Source organism: Hyaena hyaena, unplaced genomic scaffold (genome assembly GCF_003009895.1).
Source record: "Hyaena hyaena isolate Hyena2069 unplaced genomic scaffold, ASM300989v1 scaffold_344, whole genome shotgun sequence".
NCBI classification, from domain to species: domain Eukaryota; kingdom Metazoa; phylum Chordata; class Mammalia; order Carnivora; family Hyaenidae; genus Hyaena; species Hyaena hyaena.
Genome location: NW_024080977.1, coordinates 1,388,498 through 1,410,136, shown reverse-complemented (window position 1 = coordinate 1,410,136; position 21,639 = coordinate 1,388,498). Strand labels below are relative to the sequence as shown.

Genomic DNA, 21,639 nt, shown 5'->3' with positions numbered 1-21,639 from the left:
ATATCCTTGAGAGAGAACTAAGGTGTAACTTTTTGTTTATATTCCTGCCAAGTTGTACCTTGAAGAGAGAGAGGGGCTCTTACTAAGCTCTTTACCAATAAAAAGCACACCTGTTTTGGTGTCCGGCTCTTCTTAATCAGAACTATACCACCTCCTCAAAAATAAAATTTTAAGTCAGATGTGTTTCCATAAAAATGATTTCTCCTTTGACTTCATCAATCTACACTTGAAGACAGACTTCCTTCCTGTTTACCTCTCTTGTATTTGTCGAACCCACACCTGGGTTTGTGTCTCAATATTTGGTCCAGATGTGGCAGCTTTTACTGCCATATCACAAGCATCAAAAAAGCCACCCTCACCTGATGCTTGGCCATCTCCAATCCCTCCAAAATCACTGTCTTAAAGTCCTCCTCCTTGTCCTGTGGAAGGAAAGAGGAGAACTCATAGCCTTTGTTCCAATGAAAAGTATGCTTGGCCATGAAGACCTTGTTTAAGGTGTGGAAAATGCTTTCTAATCAAAATTATCGTCTTACTCTGTTGGACACGTTTTAGGCAAAAGACTGTCTTGTTTATCCCACAGATACAGAGAGGAGTCTGATAAAAAAGTGTCATTACTAATGCAGATGCAGGGATGACACAAAGTGCATATTCCTGCGGTCATAATCATCACATGGCTTCTGGGTTTGTCATCATAATTAGTTTTTCAAACCCTATGATATCAAAGTGAAAAGTACCCAAGTCCTATCCTAAACTCTGATCCAACTTTCATCTTCATCTCTGCCCTTTTACTTAGTTTCTAAAAAAAATATGTGATTGTAAATCAAGTTCCTCAGCTCCTTCAAGCACAATCCATTCCATTTCTATAGTTTGTCCAGTGCGGTTTAATTTAGGGGCTGCTGCCTGATTAGGGGGACCCCAGAAGACTGGAAAATTTCTGAGCACTCAAAGCACATACTGCAAACTAGGACTCCAAAATACCTGGGTCACCCCCAAACTGTACATTTTGGAACAAAACTTTTTAAAAAAAACTTGTGATGCTTCATTCTTTTTTTGTAAGTTATCTCTATACTCAATGTGGGGCTCAAACTCACAACCCTGAGATCGAGAGTTGGATGCTCCACTGACTGAACAAGCCAGCTGCCCCTGAAAAAACTTGAATGCAAAAAGGACAAAAGATTTAGAATAAAGGTCACTGATGAGCATGCCAAAGTCATTATTATTTTCTTGGACAAAGATCTCTAATTAGTCTGAGGCATACTGAAAGATTTAAAATACGTAAGACATGATGTAAATACATTTTACCCATTCTGTCTTCTTATACTTAAAAAGGAAAAGAAGAATGCAATACCTTTGCCCTTTTCCGAAGAAGTTTTGCTAGTCGAACTACATAAGGTTTAAATTCTCGTTGATGTATGCCCTGCCTTCGGACTTCCAAACCCGAATCATCTGAGGCTTCTGGGATAAAGGCCCACCGGTACCTATGTATGGAAGAATGGTATCGACGTCTGTAAGACAAGACGTGCCATCTGAGACAAAGCCACATAAGTGTAGTGGAAAGACCATGATCCACTGCTTCAACAGACTCCAGTGTCACCTGTGCCACGTGCAGCCCTGTCACTAGGATGGGATTCTCAATCTGACCCTTTATTTCACCAGCAAATAAAGATACTGTTAGCCACCTCCTAGAGTTATAAAGAGTAAATACTCATGTAAAGTGCTCATCATTTTTCTTCATGAGCACATAGCCAATAACTTAAATAATTCTGTCCTTGTTTGTTAACTGGCAAAATCCCCACTGTATACTCGGCCAGATGACCCCCTACACACAGCACGGTAAGGGCGCCAAGAAATGAAAGAAGAAAACATTGTGTTTTTGTCTTTAATAAGTAAAATTAATATCTGACTGTGAGAAAAGTTTGAACAGTGTAAAAGGACATACCAAGGAACGGTAGTGTCTCCCTCCCACCACAGGGTCCATCAACATCGCCAGTTTCTTGTGTAGGCATCCAGAGTTCATGCATAATAGAGCACACATGCACACAGCCAACCTCCTTTAGTAAACTTAAAAAAGGCATGACTGCTGCTTGTGATGATTTAATTAGATATCCTGGAGATATCGTATAAAACCCCATTCTCTTTAACAACCACGCAGTACCCAAGTGTTGGAATGTACTGACTCAACCGGTCTTCTAGATGGTCCCCCTGCTATTACAAGTAGGCCATGATGGATACGCTTACAATAATGCTGACTTTTATGCGTATCTGGCAGTACAGAGGTAGGATAAAAACTTGAAAACAGAATTACTGGCTTGAAGAGAAGGTGTAGTTTGAATTTTGGTTAATATAACTTCCAAGGAGGGCAACTGGACAACATTAATGTATATTTCCAACCGGAATAAAAATGCTTCTGTTAAGGTTAAAAAGAAACACACTTTTAGATCTTTGCCATTTGATGGCTATTTATAATTGGAATTTCCCTGAGGATGGCTTTTCCTTGTTTATAGGCCCTTTTCTGTGAACTCTGTATTCTCTCGGTCCATTTACCTGCTGGGTTACTGATTTGTACATGTTAAGCAAGTTAGACTTTCGTCATAAACATTGTAAATATCTTTCCCCAACTTGCTGCTTTTTCCGTTTCGTGATATTTATTTTTGTCACACAGACTTTTAACATTTTTTTGTGGTTAAATTATCAAATATCTTTAACTCCTGAAATATATATCATGTTTAGAAAAGATACTATTCTTTCAAGATTAAATTCTCCAGGTCATCATCTACCTTATAGATTTTTAAAAAATAGTTTGTTTGTTTTTTGTTTTTTTTTAAATGTTTTATTTATTTCTATAGGAGAGAGAGAGAGACAGCGTGAGCAGGGGAGGGTCAGAGAGAGAGGGAGATACAGACTCTGAAACAGGCTCCAGGCTCTGAGCTGGCAGTCAGCACAGAGCCTGACGCGGGGCTCGAACCCACGAACCGCGAGATCATGACCCAAGCGAAAGTTGGACGCTCAACCGACTAAGCCACCCGGGCGCCCCAAAAATAGTTTTTAAAAAATATAGTTTTACAGCCTTTTCCATCCCCTTTTTTTTTTAGTAACTGTCCTGACAAATAAACAGGATGAACTCAGTTTGGTTTTGATCAAGGAAGCTAACAAGTCAGTACCATGAGCATACTACTTAATGGTTCTTCCTAGAGCACCGGAGACCAGCTTCTATCACTTTTGTGATGATAAGCATCCCAATTAATTCGGGCCACTTTGCTACAGTTCTGCATGGGATACCTTTCTGAATTTCTTCTTTTGAAATTTATCAAGAAGTAGGTGTATATGGTTTCCAAACGGAGGAAAAAAAGGCAACAGAATTAATCTAAAAAAAATTTCTAGTTCTTACCATTGAATTTAATGAAAAGTAAACTCGAAGAACAGCAGTTTTTGGGGATTTAAGCATGTCCAATATAGAAAACAGATTCTGATGTCTTACTCTTTATCCTATTAATACTCCATTCCAGAAGAATAATATGTAACACATTATATATTAGTACATATTTGATTATATGGATAAATTTTTAAGTTAGCTACATTTCATCAATTTTACATAGTTTGCCTATTTAAATTCAAATATGAAAAACCATAAATATTTTTGAACACAGGCACTGATAGGAATTTATATTCAGTTTCTCCTTATCCCCCTCTGCTATCAGTTCACTATCATCTGAAATAAAAAGCTTGAATCCAGTCTTGCCCATCTCTAGTCCTTTGTCTAAACCATGCAGCCAGGGGCACTTGTGGGGATGAGCACTGGGTGTTATGTGGAAACCAACTTGACAATAAACTATTTGAAAAAAACAAAAACAAAACTATGCAGCCAAAGTAGTTTCTAAAATGCAAGCCTGATAACATCCTGCATTCTTCAGTATGATTCAACATGCCTAGGTGAAAGTCCAAATTATCTAATACAGCTTATAAGGCCTTACATAATTCAGCCCCTTTGCAGCCTCTTCTCACAAAGTTCTGCTCCAGCAATATCTATCTCTTAGCATTTAGACAAGCCAGATCTATTCCAACCTCCCAGACTCCACATGTGCCTCCCCACCTACCACCTCAATATAAATCTGACCTCAGGGCCCAACGCTAGGTGGGAGTCTTTGTTCTGTGACCTCAACAGCCTCCTGCATGTCAGCTAACAGAACACCCATCATGTGTTCAACTTTATACCCCCTACACTGGAAGCTAGTGAGCCATGTCTCCCACGGTCTCACATATGGTAGGTACTCATTAACTAAACGTTCTGCTAATTTATCCACAGCAACCATTTACTTCTAGTAACTGTGTTGAGCCCCCTGCCACACGTTAGTAAAAATTATAAATATTTCAACTTATACAAAAAAACATTTAAATTAGTCTTAGACATCAGAGACCAAATGCATTTTCAAAAATATCCATTTAATATCCTTGCTTTTACTTACATCTGAAACTGAGGAAGATTTTCGGAGGGCAATGCCAGAGCCAAATCCAAAAATTTGCAAGCAGAGAGATAGAGGTTTAACCACCGTTGGCTGTTATATGAAGTAGAAAAGCCATTACCTCCTGTGTAGGTTGTCTCCAGACCAGCCACAGAGGGGCCTGAAGTCCTGTAAGCAGGAAGCAGTGTGTCAGCAGCTGTGCCCATGTCCTAACAGGGAATTCCCAAGGTGCCAGCTAATATTTTCCTTCTGCCAAGTTTACCAGGAACTGCTGAGCAAGGTCACAACTAAATTAATTTCTCCGTTTTCACATAAAAAGTTCACTTTTATCCTTTAAATTTTGAGAATATAAAAATAGCACAGAACAACTTGTGTTACACTCAAGAAATATAAAAAATACTAGCTGTAAAACCGAGAGACCTCCCTACTCTTGATGTCTTTCTGTGAAGATTTGCTGGGGGCGGGGGGTGGGGGGGTGTTTTTCTATAAAAATAAAGTTTTTAGGACAGGAAAACACATTTTTTAAATAAACCTAGCGTTGAAGAATAAAATATATCCAAGACACGTGTATCAATTTACACAAAATAATACAAAAATTCCTACATAAAAAATTGTATTTAGTCATATTGGTAAACTGCCTGTACTAAAAAGAATAAAATTATAGTACACGGAGATTCTTCTGGAAGATCTGGACACATGGATACCTTAGTCACAGGTTACTGCCATGAAAGGTTTTGCTGCATGTTTCAGGGATAAGATCTGACCTACCAAAACCAACACGGCTCATGTAACTGAGACATACTGCTTTAAACCACATTTGCCTACATCTAGGACAAAGGCCCTGGGTGCTGAAGGTTTAGTCTACAGTGGTTAAGGAATAAATGAAACTACATTATTCCCAAATATGATTGATTATGTAGTAACAGACTAATACATAAAGTATTCATATAAAAAACTATGCTCTTCTGGTTGTAAAGTAATATTCTGGATGATTTTAGGGTATTGGACACGGACAAGAAAATATGGAAATATATTACATATTACCGTGAAATATCTTCATCAGCAGTGAGTTCCTGCTCCATCAGTAAAAATACCTGTACCTAAAGACCATGAAATTCATGTTAAATGTCTATTTAAACGTGATATTTTTCTTTCAATGTATCTTTAGGCTCTATTTTCATTAATCCAAAAATGAATTTTAGGATACAACCAAATTAAATTACACCGACTTTGTGGAAGTTAAAACTGCAAATTAAGCACAGAGCCTTCCTAATAACTTGCCAGAGCTGGGATGAAGCCGTGCCTTTATATTTGGCGATGATGGAATAAAGTTACAGTTATTAAAAAAAATATTAAAGCCAATTTCTTTTTGAGATTATAAATGTTTGGGTTTTCAGAGTTACAGATTTACTTCTGTTCCTTTATTCATGTTCTTCTATCCCCAGCTCCCCAAACCATTTAGATGAGGAAGATGGTAAGATGTGGGGAGAACAGACTGGTGTAGCGGGACTTAGGAAGGTTTTACTGTCCAGGAGATGACAAAATCTCTGTGAAAGTCTCTCTCAAGGAAGCTTATCCAGGGTAAGTACTGCACTTCGAGAGTGAGGACATGCCTTATGTCAGTCCACTGACATCCAACTAAACCATCTCTCAGCACTCCAGAGGTACTGCGATAGGCCGGAACCAGACCTGGCAGCCATGACAGTTATACACTTGGTGTGCGAGAGAATAAATGAAAACAGATCCGATGAAGTAATGATTCACAAGGAGCTAATATTGGGAATGTTACGTATTTGGAAGCTTAAGCTGTATGGAGATGGACTCTGTTTACCCTTTTAACTGTAAAAACTATCAGTAACAAGCTTAACTAGAGTTCAGTTCTCTTTCAAGATTAGTTTATATCCAGTAAGCATGTTGATGCTAATCACATTGTTTTATAGTTTAGATTTATGACCTGATGATTAGAATTAACTCACAAGTTCTGTAATCATGGTAGGCCAGAGTGAGGTAAGATGTTGTGGAGACATTCTTAAAAGTAATACTCTGAAAAACAGGAACACTTGAGAGTGAAGAGTTGGCACCTGGGGCAAACGGAGACTCTCAACCAATCTCTCTGAAAGAAATGCAGTGTATTTTCAGTAGGTTAAGATTTAAAATTATCTTCATGTGAGCTTTTCCATATAAGCTAGCCTACTACTACTTCTCAAACTTTCTGGTGGACTAATGAAAAAAAATTCCCCATGAAATATAATAAAAATGAATTACTAGGAAAAAAATCAAATTAAAGGAAGATATGAAATACAATGCCATTTTCTTATTGTTAGATTCAACAGATTCTGTCAAATTGCTATAAGAGTTTAAAATGCTTACTCTAAATTCCTGTACTTCTCATGGATGAAATAACAGACTGGTACTGGTCCATGGACCACACTTTGAGTAGCCCTGATCTGGTCAACTTAAAAAAAAAATCACAAGACAAACAGTGTACATGTTGTGTATCTGACATTAGGTATAAAAGCTAAGGAATTTATCTTCCTAGAAAAATGATCTCACTAAAGAGATGACAACTGTAATTCCCAGCCCAGTCCCTGAAGCAGTTGAAGCTGGTGGCTGCTTTAGCACAGTGGCTCAATATGAATAATTCTGCCCCAGGGCAAGCTCCTCCCCACTGCGAGCTATTTGGTGGTGCAGGGTGACGAGTACATTGGTACCCTGCAGGACACACAGGGCCACTAAGCACATTTGATAAAGGTTATCAAAAACCTTATACAACACCTCTCCCCCCTCCCCCCCGCAAACTACAGACCTCCAAACTTCTAGTCCCCAATTCCTGGCTCCACCTATATTTTAGTCCTCCTTAAAACTATAGAAACCTTTATCCACAGTAAAAAACAACAATAACAAAAACCACTTAACATGCCTGCCTGCATCAAAAGTATTACCCCCTCAACCTTAAACACACGTTCTTAGGAAACTCGAACCAAACCATAAAATAGAGACCATATTTAGGCAAGTCCTACAAACTCACTGTTTAATTTCTTTTTACATGCTGATGATGTTAATTTTTGTTTCAGTAGAAGAAACTTCTAATTCTACAATGTTCTCCATCTACTTACACTTAGTATATTTTACCCCAACTTAATAGCGTAGGGAAAAAGTATTTACTGAAGAACAACAACAAAAATACACAGTTTGGAGGAGAGAGAAAACAGTTTTTCATGATTTACCTTGTATATCTGGAAGATATTTCTGGTATTGGTCAATTTCACTGCTAAAAATAGCAAACGCTAATCTTTTGAGAAGCATGGCTCTTTGCTCTAGCTCCACATCACGATTTGCAAAGAGATTAAGTGAACTGCTCTGAGCCACAGCTACACGAGCTGTAAAGAGAAGGAACGTGCAGTCATTTGAAAAATGATTATTCTATTATTTGTTTGTAAAAATGACTTGGCGGGGGGCACCTGGGTGGCTCAGTCGGTTAAGCATCCGACTTTGGCTCAGGTCATGATTTCACAGTTTGCGGGTTCAAACTCCGCGACGGGCTCTGTGCTGACAGCTAGCTCAGAGCCTGGAGTGTGCTTTGGATTCTGTATCTCCTCTCTCTCTGACCCTCCCCTGTTCAAAACTAACTCTAACTCTCTCTCTCTCTCTCCCCCTCCCTCCCTCTCAGAAACAAATAAAAAACATTAAAAACAAAAAAAGGCTAGACATCTTATGGCTTCCAAGAGTGGGAGGAGCTTAGAGTGGAGGACCCATGGCTCCTCTCTGGGGTCGAAGGGCCGGCAAACAGACCCAGCATACACAAGCCAGAAGACCAAGGGATAGGATTTGTGAATGTGGGAAAAGAGGAAAATTTAGAAAATCCAGAACACCAACAATGCCATTTTATAAAACCCTTTAACATTTCATGCCATCTGCCTAACCTAACCCCTCATTGCTGTAAAACTAATTACAGGCCTGGCCCACCTAGCTCTCCTTTCTTATGTCTCATCACTCACTTCCAGCTCACTCTTCTGTAGCCACACTGTCTTCCTGCTGTTCCCTACCCAAGACCTCTGTAATTTTTGTTCCCTATGCGTGGAATACTTTGTTCCTAGACCTTCCCAGGGTTGGTTTCTTTAGTTTCAATTGTGAGCCCTTCAGGTGTTACTTAAACTCTATCATATCACCCTACCTCCTTCACAACTTCTTATTCCCTGAAATAATCGTTTTTTTTTTTTTTAAGTTCATTTATTTATTTTGAGACAGAAAGAGGGAGAGAGAGAATCTCAAGCAGGCTCCATGCTGTCAGCACAGTCCACAGTGGGGCTCGAATTCATGAACTGTGAGATCATGACCAGAGCTGAAATTATCAAGAGTTGGATGCTTAACCCACTGAGCCACCCAAGCACCCCTATTCCCTGAAATAATCTTATTTATTTGGTTAAGGTTAGCATAGTGGCCTGGATCATTTTTGTCTTTTAAAAAATACTTGTTGAACAGATGTATTTGAACCTTAGAACAACCCTGCGATGATCAGAAGAGAGAGAATATGCTGCCCCTTTTCCAGATTGGGAAACTACAGCTTGTGCTTACACAAAATCAATATAGACTCGACCAGCTTTACTGCTATTTAAGGTCATTAGTTTAGGAACTTTAAACTTAATAAAAACAAAAAACCGGGGCATCTGGCTGGCTCAGCTGGAAAAGCATATGACTGTTGATCTCAGGGTTATGAGTGTGATCTCCACGTTGGGTATAGAGATTAATTAAAACAAATAAATATACTTAAAAAAATCAAGAAATCCTTTTTTTCAGATGAAATACTAAAGGAGCCCTAATAGATAAAATCAATCAAGACAGAGTAGAAGCGGAGTGGAGAGTGATTCTAATCTTCTTGGTCCTTCCCTTTCTTCCTTCAGAGGGTATGATAAACAGAGCCCCAGATTTAAATTTTTTTTACTGTTTTTTAATTTATTTCTGAGAGAGAGAGAGAGAGAGAGAGCGAGAGCGAGCGAGCATGAGCAGGGTAGGGTCAGAGAGAGATGGAGACACAGAATCCGAAACAGGCTCCAGGCTCTGAGCTGGCTGTCAGCACAGAGCCCAACGCGGGGCTCAAATCCACGAACTGCAAGATCATTACCTGAGCCGAAGTCAGACACTGAACCGACTCAACCACTCAGGTGCCCCCAGAGCCCCCGGATTTAGAATGACTTGTCTGATAGGTTGATTCAGTTGCCAATTGCTAGCCTTTCATTCATTTAATAATTACTTATTGAGTGCTTACTATGTGACAGGTTCTGTGCTGTGTGCTGGGCAAACAATTTAGATACAAAGCAGACACGGCCAAATAGCTCTACTTGTTATTTATCACCATGCTGTCCTCGTTAAATTTAACATTCCATCCCTATAGAAGTACAACTTGACAAAGCCAATTCTGAAGTTTTTAGAGAAGGATAAGGTAAACAGTAAGAATGGGTCCTGATAAGGACATACACCGCTTAGGTTTCATCCCACAATACTCACTCATCAAATCTCTAAATGTTGTTTTATCATGTGTCATCAGATTGTCCATAATTGCTCTCCAACTGAAAGAAACAAGGATTATGATATGTAATTAGAATTTTCCTGTTGCTACTGGTAAAAAACAGGGTTCTACTTTGCAGGACAGTTGTTGATTTCAGCGAGATGCATTATCACACTGAATAAAAGCAAGACGACTTACTGATTAACACAAGAGGCGTCCATCTGAAAGAAACTGGGATCCATAAAGAGGTCAAAGGCTTCTTTTTTCCATGCTCTCCGTGTGTACTGATACCCACTAAGACTGCTAAGCAGCTGGACGCAGGCTCGATAACTAGGAGCATTATGTGCACTAGGAGGAAGGAGGACCAGAACCACTTTAACTTTAACCATCATGTTATTCATAAGTACTTGCATTCACCTAAAACAATGATATGAAACAGAAGGCACCATAACAAAAATAATGTTTTTTTTAAAACCATGACAATTCAAGGCAAAAACAATGTCATTTTGTGGTAATTCCAAAAATGGCATTAAATGAACACAAATTTGTTTCTAACAGGCTCTGAATTACAAAATCTATTTTAATAACAGTACCTGTGATTTCGGAGGTAGGGTACAACATAATGCATAATATTTACAAGTAAAGGAATAACCCGTTCCTTTTCATCACTATAGAAAACCATATCCAAAAGATGAGCCAAAACCTAAAAAACATAAGAAATGAAACGCAGTATAGTCTAACAGCTGAAACTGACAGCATTCAGAGGTGGCTTGCAGTCTGTAAGAATACTCAGAATACCTTAAAATTAGAAAAACCTAAAATCCGACCTCACTAACCCATTAAAAAAAATTATTTAATGTGTATTTAGTTTTGAGAGAGAGAAAGCATGAGTGGGGGAGGTGCAGAGAGAGGGGCGAGTGGCTCTTGCTGACATCAGAGAACCTGATGTGGGGCTTGAACTCACAAACCATGAGATCATGACCTAAGGCCAATGTTGGACACTGAACCGAATAAGCTATTCAGGTTCCCCTTCACCAATCGATTTTAAATGGTTTCTGCCACTCTTTTTCTGTTCATTATAAATAAAGGTATAAATATGAGCAGACTTTAGTGTTTTCAACTGAGAGAGGGAAGTATAGAAAAAGAGAGGTCAAGAGCCTTCTAATGTAACAGTGAGTCAACAGTGAATTAAAGACTAGACACTCCGTATTCTCTTTCTCTGACTCGGTTAAAAGAGAGCTTAGAGATAAACCAACCAGATGAACTGAACTGTTTAAGTCCCAGCTCTACCAATTAATAGCTATTTGGCCTTAGTCATACTGTTCCAATCTTTGCGAGGCTTGGTATCCACATCTGAAAAGGGAAACAAAAATGACCTACAAGGCTATATAACATATGGGTATAAAAAAGAAAAGCATGTCAGAGAATGAATCTAAAAACCTTTGGTAAACTGTAAAATATTTCACAGTGGCAAACATCATTATACCACCTCCTGATTATACTGTCATATAAAAGCACTTTTCTTTTTAAAAATCATGTTTAAAAAAATAGTGTCTGGGGAAGGAAATAATATCTAAAGTTATCATTAATATTTAACAAACTGGTCCAAATACAAAGTCACAACTTCATTTATTATTATAATATTGAATTGTGGCATTGTTTACTTGAAAGTTCATGTGAAAAAACTTGATAGTTACCTCAGAAAGCAATGTCAGTGCATGGACACTATATACAGAAGGAGTTATGTTTGATGTTTCCATTGCAGGTGATAACATATCTAAATAAGAGAAAAGACAAGATACAGTTAGGTCTTTTCCCACTGAAAAAAGCTACCTGCTAATATGAAGAAACGGATGGTTTTCTAGTGCTTACAGTGCTAGTTGCAATGATTTCTTAGTAAATGGGTGCCTACAAACATAAACCTCAATCTTTGAGATCAATACCTTCAACATCAGATTCCAAATTGGTCCCATCCACCATTATTTTTGGAGAAGGCTTAACTTCAAGATTTCGTCGCAGCCATGTTGTCTGTTCCAAAGAAGAACCAGCAATGGCACCAATTGCATCCACTATTTTATGAGTCACATCCTAAAGAAACAAGGGAAAACCACTCTACATATATGTGCATATACATACATTCAAACACACGTGCTCATGCAACTTCATAGATGATCTTATCTGACCATATCTTTTTAGAGTTGAGGGCCCTGGGAGACACAGAGTTTTCGTAACAGTTCTCAGTTCAGAGTGCCTTACCTGAAGGTCTCTTTGGTCTTTCTTATTTTCCAAACTAGGGTTTTTCATAATAAACTCATTCAGAACCCTGAAAGGGCCAAAAAGAAAAATAGGAAGCATCAGTGTAAAGGAAATGATGCAATAGGATTTCTCCCAGTGACCAAGTGGCTCTATAGCCTCAGTGTCTATTTTGTGTTTAATGAATGTATATATGAATATCCTGTGACTCTATGAAAAGGAATAAACATATGCATGAAAACACATGTACAAAAATGTTCATAACATTATTTGTAAAAGCACCAAAGTGGAAAGAATGCAAAAGTCCACCAAGAGTAGAAATTGTAGCATATTCATACAATGAAATATGGAACAGCAATGGAACTCAATAAATTACAGCTACATGAAATTACATGGATGAATCTTATACACATATGTTGTGTGAAGGAAACACACAGAATATTTACATATAGTTAAAAACAAAAAGGCAAAATGTATCTGTGGTATTAGAAGTCCAAATAATGGTAATCTTTGGGGAGACGGGAAAGGACATAATTGGGAGGGGACCTGAAGAGACATATGATGTTTTATTTCTTAATTTAGACTTGTGATTATATAGTTGATATGTTCACTCTGTAATAATTTGTGGAGCTGTATACTAATTGTTTGTATATTTTTCTGTTTACATTTTATATATTAAACAAAAAAAACCCAAACAAAAACTCAAACCCCACCAATGTTTAATTGTAACACAGAAATGGTTTCTTACCTAGTGTGTATATATATAAATAGATTAAAAATACTTCATAAATGAAAAAAAAAACTTTGTTTGCTAAACTTCCACTCAATTTTTACTGACTTGATATAAGATAAATTATATGCATAGTTATTTCCAAACTAAATCTGAAATGATACTGAAAAGCAATCTTCATATTGATTTCTATTTTGTAATTAGGAATTTTTAGAGGATTAGTGGAATGGTTGGTATTAAACAAACAACAGAATCAGAAATTTAAAAGTGTCTAGTCTAACTGAAAATGTCCAAATTTTTGCTTAAACAATCAGTATACACCTCTGAGAAGGAGGTAGGATCCTTTATTTTCTGAGAAATGAGAAATGAAGAAAAGGCAAGTGAGGAAACAGTAAAATCCCCGTGGGGAAGATTCAAGTCACAATAAATAGCTTTAATTTCTAATGAAATTAGATAAGAGAGTTATATGCTGATAACTCAAAGAACTGTACTTATATTTCCTCTTTGAGTCTTAAGACAACTCAGGTAGGTAGGCCAGGCACCACTATCCTTGTTGACAGATGGGAAAATAGCCTTGGAGAGGTTTACTGTGGAACCCAAGGTCCCAGAGATGAGGGCTAGAACTAGAAATGAAGAATCAGAAATCTTCATGAGTACGTAGTTTGATCTCTAGTCTTTACATTTCTCTCTCATCACTAAAACTCATACACACTAGTTATCATAATCTTTGATCCAGGAATGGCAGACATTGAGCCCGCCGCTCTTTTCATTACATCTCCATTGTCTAAAACGCTTTCATTTTTGATTTAGATAATTTTCAAAATAGATGGTATGAGGGTGTGGAGATCATCATGATCCCTGAAATTCTTGAGTCTCTGACTCACTTTGGCTGGGCTGGACCCTCCGTGTTACTCCACTACCTCAGGCTGACCGGCTCTCCACCACTGTTCCTCTACATTCTCTCTGCCTCTTGGCAAGACTACATTCCCACATTTTCCGGAAAACCTGAGGCCATCTCATTGAAGAATTCTCACCTTTCTCTATTCTCCACTTGAAAATCTTCTAGACCACTGATTGTCAAACTAGAATTGCTAGTTCCCATAAGAACAAATAGGGCAAAAGCTAACTGTGTACACAGAATCACACATTTACACATATAAAATCCCCTTCAGAGCTACAGAAGTTGACTAAAAGTTCAAAATGCTTTGCACTTGGTTGAATTTATATCCATTCAGCATGAAAACATGTTGACTGTCCCTAGCTATTAATGACATCATTGGATTGCCTGACTCAATGTAAAGTTGGGGAAAAGCTTACTCTATGTTTTTCCCTTCCTCCCCTTATATCTTAAGCAGTCCTTTTCAAGTTTTGGTGTATACTCACTCAATTCACTTGAGGACCTTGCTAAAAAAGCAGATTCTAATTGGGGTGGTCTGTGGTGGAACCTTAGATTCTACATTTTTAGTAAGCCTCAGTGATTCCAATACTGCTGGTTGAAGATCAACCTTTGAACAGCAAAGTCTTAGATGAAAATGTATCCTCCTTTCTCACTCTAATACCTGTTCATTCCCTGTTCTCCACCCCTTCCCAGCTGTCTCTGGAATGTGATGCTATCAGTGAGTCCTCTTCTCTCTAGAATCTTCTATCAATCTCCACTTACATAACAGCTATGATTGGCCAGGCACTGTTCTAAGAATTTAACAAATATTAACTAATTTAATTATCATAACAACTTTGTGCACTGGCATTATTATTATCCTCATTTTACAGATGGAGAGGTTAAATAACCTGCCCAAGGTCACACAGCTTAAAAAGTAAAGAAGCTGGATCTTAACACTGGCAGAATACAAAGTCTTTGCTGTTAAGTATTCAACATCCTCAGATGTTCTTTACTATCTTTTTTTTTTAGATTTTATTTTTTAAGTAATCACTACACCCAATACGGGGCTCCAACTCACAACCCCGAGATCAAGACTCGCATGCTTCACCGACTGAGCCAGCCAGGCACCCCAGATCTTCTTTACTATTAAATGATGACTTCCAAATCACATCTCCTCCCGCTACTTTATAGTATTTCTTTCTTTTCATGATCAAACATCTTCAGAGATTACTTCACACTTTCTCACTCTAACCCTCTAACCCTTGGCTGTTAACATCCTCTCCCAAATCACCAGTCCTCTCCTCTCCAAATCATCAATAATACAACCTCTTCTTATTCCCTATCCTCCTTCATCTCTCTGGAAGTGTTCCTTGTGCCCTCCTAACTTATGTTTGCTTCTAGAACATGGAATATACTCGGTTTTCTCCTAATTTTCTGATGTTTCTATCTCCTTTGCTAGTCCCTTTTTCTTTATTCGTTGTCTCATTCCTGCAATCCCATCCTTAGTAGTCTGTAGTCCCTTCCTCCTACTTGAAACAGCATTCCTGGCCTAGCCTCCTTCCCCTCTGACCCATTCTACTAACTTGCCACTTACGTCCCTCCTCAAGACCTGCCATCACTCCCACCCCTGCCCAAGACCAAATTTCTTTCTTTTTTTAACGTATATTTTTGAGAGAGAGAGGAAGAGCAACTGCAAGCACACAGGGGAGGGGCAGAGAGGGAAAGAGATACAGAATCCAAAGCAGGCTCCAGGCCCTGAGCTGTCAACACAGAGCCCGACACAGAGTTTGAACCCATGAACTATGAGATCATGACCTGAACTGAGGTCAGATGCTTAACTGACTTGAGACACCCAGGCAGCATCCCCGCCAAGATCAAATTTCTTAAGCGAAAATGGGATCCTTCCTTATGCAGCTCCCATCTCCCAGCCATTCCATTGCTGGTGCTCTACTCTAAAAACCAAACCAGACAATGCACCTTGCCCCGACGTGCCCTTCCCATTCCTGTCTCCACAAAGGCTTTCTGCTCCTGCCGCCTCCATTCACTGACCAGTATTTACTGGAGACACATTATGGACAATGGTGAGCAAAAAATCGACACTCCATGACATCATACTGCATGCAGTTAAGTAAGGGTGACTGGAATTTATTACATAATCCTACAAATTAGCAACACAGATAAGGAAACTCCAAAACAGAGAAAATGACTTTCCAAGCCTGTTCATGTTCAGGGTCCTGAAGGCAAATGACTCTCCTCTATGAAGTTCCCCATCAGGCATCCTACTCATCCTTAAAGAAACTACTATTGTAAGGTTTGCAGTGCATTTACATTTTGTATACATGCAAACACACAGTTTCCTCCCTACACCCCTCTCTTTTTTTCGTTTTTACAGGCCTCAAACTACACATCTAGTTCTGTATCTTAAAAATTCCAAGAGAAGAGGGGCACCTGGGTGGCTTAGGTGGTTAAAAGCTTCTGACTTTAGCTCAGGTCACGATCTCACGGTTCATGGGTTCGAGCCCCACGTCCAGCTCTGTGCTGACAGCTAGCTCAGAGCCTGGAGCCTGCTTCATATTCTGTATCTCCCTCTCTCTCTGACCCTCCCCTGAACACTTTGTCTCTCTCTCTCAGAAATAAATAAAACATTAAAAAAATTTTTTTTAAATTCCAAGAGAAGACAGAGAGAACATTGCTCACCCAAAACATCTGGTATTCAGCAATTAGGACAATGAACATTATTCTTTTCTTCAAAACAATATTTTTAAGTGAAATAGCTTACCCAAGTATAAGGAACTGCCCTGGGGCTGGAAGACTTAGTTGTATGGAGTCCTTCAAAAGTATCAACAGTGATGCCCAGCTATCTACTAAATTGGGCACGGGAATTCTGCAAGATAAATACAGTTTTGTATATACAGAGAGAGCCACAGTAAACTTTAATTTTCTTTATATTTTTCCACAGACTTTAGCACATTTTCCTACTAGTTTCTCTGAAACATTCCCTAAATTTTTATAGACTGTGATAGGACAAAATTCCTAAAAGCTCTGTTTTCTACTATTGTTATATAAAAAGAAAACCAAAATATTTTAAAGATATTCAATGTGACTTATTAGTACAGAAATTGTAATTTTTCTATAGAAATCCCAGTTTTTAATCACACAGACTCTCAAAAGTAAAATACTAATGGATTAAGTCTCAGGTGGATTACCAACATCACAGTCACCTGCTCTTGGTCCTGTTCTCTCCACTTGTCTCTTACACTAGACTAGCTCTTTTTCTTTCACCCAGAAGTTTTTATTTCCTCTACGGGAGAGTTATCAATCCTGAACATCAGTCTCTCACCTCTAGAGAAATTCATATTATCTTTCAGTCTGGCTTTAACCCTAACACCTCTATGTACCTAAGTTCAGACGATAGGTCGTCTTTGCTCTAAATCACAATCAGTTTAAATATTCTAACCTGACTTTATAAATGTTAGTCATAGATCACACACTGATGCCAGTTTGGTAATTAAAATGCATCTGCCCTATACAGTAGGACATTAAGATTCAGGTTGTCCCATTAGTTTATCAAAATTAAAAATAACTGACTTCTGTTCAGGGGTCAGCTAAACACAAAAATGAAATACTAGAACAAGAATATGTTTTCTTATCATTCCTAAAATTTTAAAAAATCAGATTAGATTACCACATATTCACCTATATCAAAATAATAATGGATTCAGTGGTGAGAGACATGGTTTCAAGAGTTGAATTTAGTTTTTCATTTATATTTAAATGATTTTCTTATAACACATTATTTCAATGTCCACTTTATCTTCAATACCCTCAGGCCTTTAGGTTTGCAGGACCTGCAATGGCTGTGGGTCATTAACATACCCACTGACTTATATAAATATATCCACAAACAATGTTTCTAGTATTTATTCTTTTAGTTTTAAAAGGAAAAACTAGCAATTTCTTGAAATAACTCAGCTGCTTTTCTCCTATATTCCCTAACTTTGATACATTGCTAATGCAGTAAGGAGAGATCTGTATCATTTATCTTACCTTTGAATATAAGCATAGAAAAACTGAAGCATGCAGACTTCCAAAGAAAGATGTTTCTATAAACAAAAGAAATCAATTTTAAGAAAAATGCTGCCTTTGCTTTTTCATTGTTGAAACTACTCTGTACTTTACTGTCAATTTTTAATATAGAACATTAAAAGAAAACAAAGACAATAGTTTGTCATAAAAAAAGCCACACAACTCTTTCATTTAGTAGGAAAAAGTCTTAAGCCAGGAACTCTTTAAAAAGTTGAAAATGGACAGAAGAAATCAAGAGTCTCAATCGCCATCCCCAACACATCACAAGTCCAGCCATTACTTTCAAATGATCTGTTTACTCTATAAGGATCAATATCAGTTTTAATTTTAATCACCTTATACTTGGTTGGTGCTATCAAAATTAGGTTAAAGATTTTCATGAAATTTTAATTTAAATCTATTTTACTACAAGTTTCTGCTAAATGAGTATAACTTTAGTTCAGATCTGAGCCCAACTCCTAACATGCAGTTAAAGATAGTGCTGAGAGTAACAGAATTAGTAAGAGGCAAGCAAGAAAATGATACCAACGTCCACTGACATTTATCAGTTTGTTCCTTTGTAATACCAACTAGTCCCTTGAAGGTTTCCCTTTATCACGCAAAAATCAAGTACCGAATAGATTCAGAACCCAGACTAAGAGCAAGAGGCATCCGCTGGAGGGCGCGGTGGTGGAATTTGTTCTTATTTCCTTCCACGTCCTTTATGCTTAGTCCAATGTCCAGCACAAGCAGATGCTCAAACTATGATGCTGAACTGAGCTTTCATGTGCAAATTTAAAATCTTATGGCAAATGCTTTAGAGGTGATGTTACAACAGTAAGCAAATTATTAAAAGTTAATATGCATACTGGCTATTCTACATACAGAAGTTTATGCTTCCTACTAGCAATTCAAGAAAAAAGATAAAAAAAAATTAAACATTTTCAGATATGTATGATAATTTTGTGAAGGATATGATTAGGTTTATTTTGGCTTGGCTTAATGTCCAACATTTGCAGTTAGTAAATATTTTCTCAGCAACTATGACTCCTCAGTATTGATGGAACAAGAGAAGTAGATAAGTCCATAATTGTACTAATTTGCAGACTTTTAGATCTGCCTAATTAGAGACAATGCACTGTGAGCACAGACTATGTTACTCATTTTCTGTAGCCCCTGCAAAGCGCAGTTTTGTATGTGGTCAAGAAATGACATGGAGTAGAGCTAATGTTATACCAAAATGCTAGACAGACATTTGTCCAAAGAGAAAGCAGTAAAGAAACTGTAAAAAAACAAAAACAAAAAAACCCAACCAACCAACCACCAACCAATTGAGGTTAGCAGATCTTGGGCTCTGGGTTCCTCCTTTAAATGACCAGAAAAATCTCCCTTAAGATTTTGTTCATATAACCTGTAACTGCCTTAGATGGTTCATATAAGAGATCTAAGCAGTTAAGGGCTCTTCACCAGCTATAGGAATGATCATAATAGTGGTCACTGCAGACGCTGGTAAGTGTTTTTATTACAGGAGTGTGAGGGCAACATGCATTCCTCTCTGCACTCTGTAAGTGTTAAAAGGACATCATTAAACAAAAAAGATCTCCAGCATCATTTCTGAAATAGAATTGTAAACAATAGCACAGAAAAGCTCTTCTTACCTTGTCCTTGGCTATGGCTGGGGGCTGCTTTAAAACTTCTTTCACGGTCTGCATAACAGTTTCTGCTCTCATGACACTAATGGAGCGAACCAGTTCTACCAGTAAGAGCTGCTCTTCACTGGCTGCAGGGATTACCTGGAGAAACACATCACTGTAGTTATGCATGGATGTGGGGACATAGGCCTTTTAAGAGAAATCACAATATAAGAGAATATTTCATGGTCTTTTTTAATATAAAGGACTTTAAAGGTCTCTTCATTAGGTAAAAAAAAATATACATATATTTTTATCAATATATACATCATTTAAAAAAATCAAATAGGACAATAAGCTGTGTCTTATCCCATATCTCACACCCTAGATGAACCATACTCAACTCTTGGCTCTTTTCTATTATTTTTGAGTAATGCATACATCTATTTATTTACTTATTTATTTTTAATTTATTATTTTTTTAAAAATTTACATCCAAGTTATTTAGCACATAGTGCAACAATGATTTCAGGAGTAGATTCCTTAATGCCCGTCCCCCCTCCCACAGCCCGTCCTGTAACCCTCTGTCGCCCTCCATTTCTATATTATTTTTGCTCCCCCTTCATTACGTTCATTGGTTTTGTATCTTAAAGTCCTCATATGAGTGAAGTCATATATTTGTCTTTCTCTAATTTCACTTAGCATAATACCCTCTAGTTCCATCTGCGTAGTTGCAAATGGCAAGATTGCATTCTTTTTGATTGCTGAATAATACACCATTGCATATATAAACCAAAACTTTTTATTTTTTTAATATATATTTTTTAATGTTTATTTTTGAGACAGAGAGAGACAGAGTGCAAGCAGGGGAGGGTCAGAGAGAGAGAGGGAGACATAGAACCCAAAGCAGGCTCCAGTCTCTGAGCTGTCAGCAGAGAGCCTGACATGGGTCTCCTACTCGTCAACCTTGATCGAGATCATGACCTGAGCCAAAGTCAGACACTCAACTTTCTGAGCCACCCAGGTGCCTCAATACCACATCTGCTTTATCCATTTATCCATCGATGGACATATGGGCTCTTTCCATACTTTGGCTATTGTCAATTGCACTGCTATAAACATTGGGATGCATGTGCCCCTTTGAAACAACACACCTGTATCCCCTGGATAAATACCTAGTGGTGCAGTTGCTGGGTCATAGGGTAGTTCTTTTTTTAATTTCCTGAGGAAATGCCATACTGTTTTCCACAGTGGCTGCACCAGTTTGCATTCCCACCAGCAGTGCAAAAGAGATCCTCTTTCTCCACATCCTCGCCAGTTGTTGCCTGAGTTGTTAATTTTAGCCATTCTGACAGGTGTGAGGTGGTATCTCATTGTGGTTTTGATTTACACACAGCTATGTTTTTACTATTTCATGGTTTTTTTCCAATTTCCTACAGACTTCCTATTTCAGAAGACAAAAATTTAGCTCCTTTACATTTTTCCTCCCTAACCTCCCAACATAGTTATATTGTAATTTTATTTAAATATTCAATATTCATATGATATTTATGGCTATACTGTGTATTATACTGTCATTACATTTCTTTTTGTTTTTGTTTTTCCTAGAGTTAATAAACTGCTATATTTCTGTTTGGTTTTCTCCATCTTGATCACAAATTCATCCACATGACTGTAAACTTCTCATTACATATTAAAATACATTAGGTAATTATTAATCTTCTACCTCTTCTTTCTCCTTATTATTTTTAAAGTTTATTTCAAGAGGGAGAGAGTGCACACACCCATGCAAGTCAGGGAGAGGCAGAGAGAAAGGGAGAGAGAAAGGGAGAGAGAGAATCCCAAGCAAGGTCCATGCTGTCAATGCAGAGGCTGATGTGGGGCTCAACCTCAGTAGCTGAGATCATGACCTGAGCTGAAATCAAGAGCTGGACACTGAACTGGGGCGCCTGGGTGGCTTAGTCGGTTAAACGTCCGACTTTCGCTTGGGTCATGATCTCGCGGTTCGTGGGTTCGAGCCCCGCGTCGGGCTCTGTGCTAACTGCCAGCTCAGAGCCTGGAGCCTGTTTCAGTCTGTGACTCCCTCTCTCTCTGACCCTCCCCTGCTCACGCTG

The 21,639-nt window shown here is 38.1% G+C and overlaps 1 protein-coding gene across 3 annotated transcripts in view; it reads right to left on the bottom strand.

The window, feature by feature from the left end:
* DOP1A (DOP1 leucine zipper like protein A) overlaps positions 1-21,639 on the bottom strand; it is a 100,423-nt gene that overhangs the window by 2,033 nt on the left and 76,751 nt on the right. The window contains exons 23-37 of one of the 3 annotated variants that reach the window (XM_039249753.1): positions 19,553-19,687; positions 17,877-17,932; positions 16,609-16,713; positions 12,223-12,289; positions 11,910-12,054; positions 11,664-11,743; positions 10,560-10,669; positions 10,165-10,314; positions 9,966-10,027; positions 7,688-7,840; positions 6,437-6,573; positions 5,505-5,560; positions 4,464-4,628; positions 1,349-1,478; positions 360-419 (exon numbers count right to left, since the gene is read on the bottom strand). In XM_039249753.1, coding sequence (XP_039105684.1) covers positions 360-419; positions 1,349-1,478; positions 4,464-4,628; positions 5,505-5,560; positions 6,437-6,573; positions 7,688-7,840; positions 9,966-10,027; positions 10,165-10,314; positions 10,560-10,669; positions 11,664-11,743; positions 11,910-12,054; positions 12,223-12,289; positions 16,609-16,713; positions 17,877-17,932; positions 19,553-19,687 — 1,611 coding nt within the window. Of the gene's footprint in view, positions 1-359; positions 420-1,348; positions 1,479-4,463; positions 4,629-5,504; positions 5,561-6,436; positions 6,574-7,687; positions 7,841-9,965; positions 10,028-10,164; positions 10,384-10,559; positions 10,670-11,663; positions 11,744-11,909; positions 12,055-12,222; positions 12,290-16,608; positions 16,714-17,876; positions 17,933-19,552; positions 19,688-21,639 lie in introns of those variants that run through there. The other 2 variants (XM_039249754.1, XM_039249755.1) reach the window with 2 other exon arrangements.